Here is an 8,997-nt window from a genome sequence, read left to right on the forward strand (position 1 = left end):
CTTTTATCAGCAGCAGTGTTTTGGTCGCACCTTTGTATAATCTCCAATATATGCTGGAGAGAGGACGTCGAGAAAAGGTGTTTGTCAACAAGAGCGAACATGCACTTTTGACCTTCACCCCTGAGAAACATTACTGTGTGATACTTGGAATCAATCTCCCCCTTGATCATGGAATTAACATTTCCAGCTCTGCCCTTCGGTTTGATTGTTGGTCGCTTATGTATGGCAGATGCAATTTCTTGGTCCATCTTCGCTACCTCATGTATATAGCAAACAAGCATACGCTTGACATGATCAATAATTGGCTGATACTCCTGAGGATTTGACAAAAGGATGTTATTAAGGGGTATCCAGTCATGGGGGTTGAGGTTCAGTAGATCAGCAAGGAAAAAGTGGTGAACAGTGCCTTCGGTTCCTCTTGTCACTCTGAACTTGACATTTATGAATTTCCCTGCTGAATAGGGCTTCATCACCTTGACAGTGGTTATCTTCTTTAAACTCCATGTCTGGTATTGAGGTTGAGCAAACTCCAAGTAAAACTCTAACAGATCCCTATCTACCTTCGGGTCTGGAGATGGAATGGCAGCAGTGGAGTTGAAACAATGGAAGACGAATGCCTTTCTAGTGATTGGCATATCAAACTGCGCATCCCTGGAGTTGTCAAGGCTGAATGACATTATTGGTCCAAGCCATAGAGCAGCTGGCTCGTCAATCGCACCCCTCTGAAGCGATTCTTTAGTCCATTCAGGGAACATGACCTTTTTCTTTTCAAGGAGTTCCGCCTCCTTTCGCTTCTGTTCTAGCTCAACCCTCTCCATCATGGACATTTCTCCAGTTCGTTTTTCTGAAGAATCAACCTTTGGAACAAGCTTCCTGGGAATTTCAACGTAAACATCATCTTTTTCGTTGTCGGTATCATCTTCACCGATTTTCTTCTTTTTCTTTTCCTTATTATTAACCGAACCTTCATTACCCTTCGGTTCAGCAGCTGGCTTGGAGGTAGAAGGAGGAGGTTGATTTGTTTCTTCCTTTTCTTGCTTCAACTCTTTCTCTCCCCCTTGTTGCGGTTGGACACCAGTCACCGGAACACCCTCGATACAACTGAGGACGTCTAGTGCCGGTCGGAGCTTGTCTGCCAAATGCCTTCGGGTGGTAATAGTGACAAGGGGATCATGACCTTTAATTAGATGAAGAAGGATGGAGTGAACGTCTGCAGCAGAACTCCTTATTACCTCCCTCTCTGACTTGAGGTCATCAATCTCAGCATGAGCAATTTGCATCTTGTGAGTTTGCAATTTAAGCTGATTTGTGCATCTGGCAAGCTTGTCCATAACACCATTCTCCATAGCTAAGTCCGCTTGAAGTTGAGATAAGTGTTCGTTGACATTAGCATGGAACGCTTCATTCGCCTGTTGAATAGCAAGGCGTGCTGCTTCAACCTTCGAGCATTAAGACTGAAGAGTTTGTTGAAGAGTTTCTACAGAAGAAGTAACTGTAGCAGCATTCTTGGCAGCAACAGCCTGCAAAGAGTCTAAAAAGATGTGAGCCTGGGAAACTAGTTTATTGACTTTTGCGGTCGCTTCCTTGCACTCCTTTGTAGAGTCATCAACAACATGAGAGGCCTGTTGACACTGAGAAGTGGAGGCTTCAATAGCCTTGGCTGCAGCAGTTAAGGAGGCTGAATGTTCTGCAACAACTGATGAGAATAGGGCCTTTAATGCATCATCTGAATAAGCCCCGGAGGAAGAGGAGGAAAGCATTTGATCTAGCTTGTCGCTTACCGCTTTGAGATGACGTTTTGTGATAGGCTCATCATCATCATCCTCACTCTGGACTCGATAAGGACTGAACTATGTAAAGTCGAACTCCAAGTCCTCACCGCCCAAAATTGGTGTTGTTTCTGTAGAAGGTGTGGGAGATAAGGGTTTAGAAATAGTTGGAGGTTCTGTTGTTGCTGGAGGTTCGGTTGTAAAAGTAGGTTCAGTTACTGGTGGGTTGGGAATAGTGAAGGTAGGTTTTGTAGTGGTGGTAGAGGTTGTATCTGTGAAAATAGAAGTGGGAATAGGTTTTGAAGTGAAGGGTTGAGAAGTGGTTGTTTGAGAGATAGGAGGGATAGAAGTAGGAATTGTAACAGGTGGAGGTGAAGGAGGTAAAGAACGAACCGAAATTTCTGGAGTAGGGGAGCGAGGTGGAGTATCGCCTCGACCCGAAACCTCTTCATCAGAAATTTCGTTCTCAGAGTCTGAAGATGGAGCGTTCTTCTGCCTAGGAGGAACATATTCTGAATCCGAACTACTTCAGGATTGAAGAATAAGTTTCCTAGCAGGCTTCTTCTGCTTTTTACGTTGAGGTTGAGAAGGAGCAGCTTTATCAGTTTTCCTCTTCTTGGGGGTCTACCCCTTGGATGGTTTTGTTACAGGACCCTCCTTCTGTGATTTAGGTTTCTTGCCCCTTTTGGCTGGTTTATCAGCATCTTCAATTGAACAAAGCATCGCCGACGTAAGTTCACGTGGACCAACAGTTTTACGCTTCCTGTACTGCTGAAGTACGTTACTGGTTGCAGAGATACAATCAAGCATGGTTTCTGAAATTGAGCCGATGTACGAAAACTTTGTGGGGTCAGTGACGATAATCTTCGTTGTATGAAAGGTAGCGATGGAGGAAAGCAAGGAATCCGCCATAATAGGGACACAATTGTGATCCATGGCCCACTTGGTGATAATGGTCCAGAAACGCCCACATGAAATTTCTGAGTGCTTTGACGAAGAGAGTAGACTTTGAACCAGATGTTGCCAAATTATAGACCCATAGTCAAGGTAGAGCCCGCTGTACAACCCATACATCACCGTCATAAAGGCCTTGCTAGCACCGTAAGAACCGACACTTCACTCAAATAAACCCTTGAATAAAAGAGGGAGTAGGCCATTCCATTGAGGAGGAAGACAAGACTTCTTGAACTTCGTGACAGTAGTTAGGGTTTTAGTATACCCCATCTGATAAAACATAGTAAACAGTTGACCAGTAGTAATGGAGTCAGGGTTTACCAGAGACGGATCTTTTGAAAGACCAGTGGACACGTTCATTGGCCTTGTCGTAGAACGTCGTAGAGTAGACATGGGATAAGAATGACATTGGCACAATTTCAACCTTTGTCAGTGCATCGACAAGTGGAGAGTATTTGAGACACTCAACCACATACAACATGTATGGCTCATAAACGAAGGGAGTGAGATCGATGATTAGGTTTTATTAGGGTTTTATTGTGAGTAGGGGTTAACGAACTGAGGTATCATGAACAGATGAAGAATCGGCCATTGTAGGAGCTTGAGAGTGATGATGAACAGTTGCAGAAAATAGGCGGGTTTCTTGGAGATCTTTTTGGAAGTGATAAAGGTTGAGAGAGCCCCGTTCCAATTCCTTTTATACGTACAAGGAAGAGAGAGAAGAATTCGGCTGAAATCTTGGATTATCTCTAAAATCGCGCCTGAATTGATGTGTGAACAGTTGGCAAGCCGAAGATGACGCAGGAGAGAGAAAAAATGTTTCTTCTTTTTCACGCCTTTTCATAAAATCACCTTTTTCAAATCGCCAAACCGTTTGAATTTCTGCTGAGTTAGCTACCTTTTTTTTCCCTATCGTTTCACCTGACGACGCTTGAGTTTTTGTGCCTTGATAATCTGTGTGAAACTTAGAGTTTTGGAAATTTAAAAATTTTAGTGCAAAGGGAGTAAAAGATAAAGAAATAAAACAAATATTTTGGGATTATCTGTGATGTCGTTTTTAGACATAAACCAATTGATTCTGGGCAAAAATGACTTCCTTCAATGTCAAGAGAGACATTGAAGTGCTTGCTTGGTTTCCCATGAAATAACGATCAAAAACTTGTTGAGATGTTTTGAAAGGCATCTTTTAAAGGTTAAAGAGGGTGGCTTTCGCTTCAATTCATAATTTTGATACTTAACCTGAGATCAAAAAGAGAATGAAGTACTTGTGAGATCATTGTGATCTGTTGAACAAGTAGGTGAGTAATAATTTTATAGTGACGAGAGAATTTAAGAAATCTCAAAAAAAAAAATAAACTGGATCTTTTAGGGTTAGAGAAACCTTGGTGAAAGGCAATCTCATAAAGATCACTCAAAAAGAAAAAGAGATTCCATTGGGTAACAAGTAAGATCTTGAGTTTTTGAATTCACCGTCAATACGTTAGTGGTGTTGAATTTTGGGTTTCACTTAGTACATAGTAGCATGAAACTAAGATCATGAACACAGATTATGTATAACCATAAACCTCAGTGGTTAAAATTGAGAGTCTTAGGGGTTATAGTGATGAAACGAAATATAATGGAGAAAGATGATGGAGATGGTATAAGAAGCGAATGTACCTCTGCTTATTAAAGAAAAGATGGTGTAAGCAGACAACTCTAAACTCAGTGTGAGTAGAGTAAGGTAGCTCATGATTAGAGTGAGCTTGATAGCCTGGATTGGGAAAACATGATTGGTGTAGATCATGTTATTAAGGCTTCACTCAGTTAAGGCTTGAGTTTACATACAACAACATGCTTCTATGGACACCTAACTAAGGAAAAAATATTTACCTGTCGGAGATGCGTCATTGAGAATCACACTTAGATAAAAAAAAACGTTAGAAACATGGAAAATAGTAAAAACACAGAAAATATTTTTGGATTTTTGTGAAAATTGACCAGTTGAACGAAAGAAACAAATATTTTTGGGATTTTAGAAATGGAAAGGAAGTAAATAAAAAAAAAATTTACAAAAGAATACATTTGAAACGCCAAAATAAAAATAAGGAAGTTCAGAAGGACAGAACCCAAAATAGACCGAACGCTTGGTTCATTTCGGTTCAGGGACCAACTTCACCTGAAATAGACCGAACCCGAAATGGACCAAACCCGAAATAGACGGAACGCTTGGTTCATTTCGGTTCATATAGGTTCTCTCTATTTTGCTTCTTACCTTTATGGGAGCGAAGGCGATTTCGGTACTGACTCGGCTTGCATCATTCCTAGGCCTTGTAAGATCTTATTGAAGCTTGCTTCAGGTAAAGCCTTTGTGAATATGTCTGCCAGTTGATCAGTCGTTCTGACGAAGTGAATTTCGACATTGCCATCTTCGACGTGATCCTTGATGAAATGATATCTCAATGCGATATGCTTAGTCTTCGAGTGTTGCACTGGATTGTGACAGATTCTAATTGCGCTTTCAGAGTCACAGTATAATGGAATTTTCTTCATGTTTAAGCCATAATCCCGGAGTTGACTCTGTATCCATACGACTTGAGATGTATAAGATGTTGCAGCAATGTATTCGGCTTTTCCAGTGGATAACAACACACAAGTTTGTTTCTTTGATTGCCAACTGACTAATTTTCCATCCAGAAATTGACATCCTCCTGTGGTGCTTTTACGATCTAATCCACAACCACCTAGATCAGCATCTGAAAAGGCTTGCACGGCAAATCCAGAATTGGCTGGATACCATAGACCGAGAAAGGAGGTTCGCTTCAGATAGCGAAAGATGTTCTTTACTGCTTGAAGATGAGGTTCTCGTGGGTTGGCTTGAAATCGAGCACAATAACAGACAGAGAACATGATATCAGGTCTACTGGTTGTAAGATACATTAAAGACCCAATCATTTGTCGATAAAGCGTTGTATATGCTGCTGGTTTCTCCAATGATGGTGTGAGTTTCTTTCCAAAAGTCATCGGTACTTTTACCTTGGAGTCTCCCATCATTCCAAACTTGGTGAGCAAAGTCTTGGTATATGCTTCTTGATTAATAAAAATGTCTTCGGGTCCCTGTCTAATGTTGAATCCAAGAAAGAAATTAATAGGACCCATTGAGCTCATCTCAAACTTAGTTTCCATCAACTTTCGGAATTCAGCTGTGAAGCTAGGATTCGTGGAGCCAAAGATGATGTAATCAACGTAAATTTGGACTATCATACGGTGGTTACCTTCTCGCTTACGAAAGAAGGTTGGGTCAACCGAACCTTGTTTGAATTTAGACATCTTTAGGAAATGAGTAAGAGTTTCATACCATGCTCTAGGTGCTTGTTTCAGGCCATAGACAGCTTTGTTGAGGATATAGCAGTGATCATGATACTTCTCGATTACAAATCCCGGTGGTTGCTTAACATACACGGTTTCTTCAAGTTCACCGTTGAGGAAGTCACATTTGACATCCATTTGATAGACTTCAAAGTTCTTGTGAGCTGCTTACGCTAGAAAGATCTGAACAGATTCCAATCTAGCCACTGCAGCGAAGGTTTCTTCATAATTGATTCCCTCTTCCTGATAGTATCCTTTGACCACCAGCCTTTCTTTATTACAAATGACATTTCCTTCTTTGTCCATCGTGTTTCGGAATACCCATTTGAGACCTACAACCGAAGCATCCTTTGGTGTTGGAATAAGGCGCCATACCTTGTTACTTTCAAACTCATTTAACTCATCCTGCATGGCTTGAACCCAGTCTGAATGATCAAGAGCCGAATTAACAGTCTTTGGCTCGATTTTGGACACGAAAGAATTGAACATGTAGAACTCAACTTTTGAAAATAGAGCAGCCTGTTTCGCTTTGATTTGAGATCGTGTCAACACCTTTTCAGAGGATTCCCCAATAATTTGAGTCTGAGGATGATCTTTGGTCCATTTCACAAGTTGAGGAAATTTTGGATCATAGATGGGTTCCAATTCAGCATTATTTTTTTCTTTGAGTTCAGACAAATTGTCATCTTCACTAACTGTTTTCTCCCCCTCGAAGAAAGATTCCTGTTCAGGACCAGCATTTGTACATCCTTCATTTGTTGGAGTTTCAGTGGAGGTGGATGTATTTGTTGATGAGTCCTCCCCCTAGAAAGAAAAACCTTGATCATGATGAGGAGAAGAACCCTCCCCCTCGACAGTAGGATGGTCATTAGAAGGTTGGCTTCCAGCTATATCTTCGGTTCCTTTGGATTGTTCATCAGCCATTTTCTTAGCAACATCATCTATAACTTGTCTCATATTGTCAAATTTGTTGTCTGTAGCAGTTGACTCTGAGTCGATCGCTTTCTGTGGTTCATCAAACAAGAGCATGAATTGGTCAAAAAGATTTGAGATAGAGACAGTAACCTGACCGTTCTTTGGAAATATGTCTTGTGATGCATCTTCGGTTTCCTTTAACTTCTTAACATAACTATCATCAAAAGTGACATAGTATGTTTCTTCAATTTTCTTCGATCTTTTATTGAGAACTCTATATGCCTTGGAGTTCAGGGAGTAGCCTAAGAAAATTCCTTCATCTGCCTTAACATCGAACTTGTTGCGATTCTCTTTGGAATTGAAAATGAAGCACCTAGAACCGAACACATGAAAGAATTTCACGTTTGGTTTTTGGTTGTTCAAAATCTTGTAAGGAGTAATGGGGAACCGTTTATTCAAGTAAGATCGATTTTGAGTATAGCATGCAGCCGCAATTGCATCAGCCCAGAAGTATAATGGCAGGGATGCGAAGCATAACATTGTGCAAGCTGCTTCACACAAGGATCGATTTCTCCTTTCAACAATGCCATTTTGTTGTGGGGTATAGGGGGCTGAGAAATTGTGAGTTGTCCCCTTTTCAGCAAGAAAACTTTCAAAATCTTTGTTTTTGAATTTCAGGCCATTATCGCTCCTTATATTACGAACAATCTTCCTGAGTTGTGTTTCTATATGTCTAATGAAGAGCTTGAGCTTTGTTACAGCTTCTGACTTTTGCTTGAGAAAGAAGGTCCATGTGAATCTTGAGAAATCGTCTACTATAACCAAAATGTATTTGTTCCCTCCAATACTTTCGATGGATGATGGACCACATAAATCAATATGTAGTAATTCCAATGGTTCTATTACCTTTGTGTTGATAATAGAAGGATGACTCTGCCGACTCTGCTTTCCCATTTCACATGCTGCACAAAGACGTTCTTTATCGAATTTCAGAACTGGCAGCCCTCGAACATGATCACCCAAAACTAATTTGTGGATGTCCTTGAAGTTTAGGTGAGAGAGCCTCCTGTGCCATAGCCAGCTTTCATCGGAATGAGCCTTTGTGAGCAAACAGATTGCTGGTTTTCCCTTTATCAGATTGAGGTTCAGTGGATACATTTCTCCTTTTCGCTTGGATCTTAAAAGAACGTTGCTCGACTTCTTCTCGACAATTTCTGAGCCTTCGTCATCAAAAGATACTTTCAACCCGGTACCAACCACCAGCTGTGATACACTTATGAGATTGTGTTGGAGCCCTTCAACGTATGATACCTTCCTTATGGAGAATTCGCCATTAGTGATCATTCTGTAGCCTTTAATAGTTCCAAACGAGTTGTTGCCATACTTTACAATGCCGCCATCTTTTAGAGAGCAAAACTCCCTTAGTTCCTCCTTCCTTCCTATCATGTGACGCGAGCAGCCACTGTTGATGTACCATTCTTCGTCAAACTGCTCGTCACATATAACCTGCAAAAAATTAAGCAGATTTAGGAACCGAAAGTTTCTTGGGTCCTTGTGAGCCTTTTATAGGACATGGTATCGTAAGAGAAATATCAACCATATATGTACGTTTAACTAAAGTTGTTTCATCTTTTCTTTTAATGGTGAAAACTTTAATTTTTGTTGACTTAGAAGGACTAGGATTTTTGACAAACGGACTAGGATTTTGAGATTTGGAATTAGGAGAGACGTTAGGATTTTGGTTTTTGAGATCATACTTGTAGGCTTGAGGACTGAAAATTTTCTTTCGGTTGGAGTTGGATGAGGGACCGAAAGTCTCCTTTCGGTTGTTTAGGGATGAGGGACCGAAACTTCCCTTTCGGTTGTTTAGGGATGAGGGACCGAAACTTCCCTTTCGGTTGTTTAGGGATGAGGGACCGAAACTTCCCTTTCGGTTGCTTAGGGATGAGGGACCGAAACTCTCCTTTCGGTTGTAGATGGAATATGAACCGAAACTGCCCTTTCGATTGTA

The 8,997-nt window shown here is 40.9% G+C and overlaps 1 protein-coding gene across 1 annotated transcript; it reads right to left on the reverse strand.

The window, feature by feature from the left end:
• Nucleotides 1-1,850: 1,850 nt before the first annotated feature.
• LOC111913462 (uncharacterized) lies at nucleotides 1,851-2,681 on the reverse strand. The gene is made up of 2 exons (XM_023909161.1): nucleotides 2,398-2,681; nucleotides 1,851-2,292 (listed from the first exon to the last, which is right to left on the reverse strand). The coding sequence occupies exons 1-2, from the start codon at nucleotides 2,679-2,681 to the stop codon at nucleotides 1,851-1,853; spliced, it is 726 nt and encodes a 241-aa protein (XP_023764929.1).
• Nucleotides 2,682-8,997: the final 6,316 nt, after the last annotated feature.

This window comes from Lactuca sativa, chromosome 7 (genome assembly GCF_002870075.4).
Source record: "Lactuca sativa cultivar Salinas chromosome 7, Lsat_Salinas_v11, whole genome shotgun sequence".
Lineage (NCBI taxonomy): Eukaryota > Viridiplantae > Streptophyta > Magnoliopsida > Asterales > Asteraceae > Lactuca > Lactuca sativa.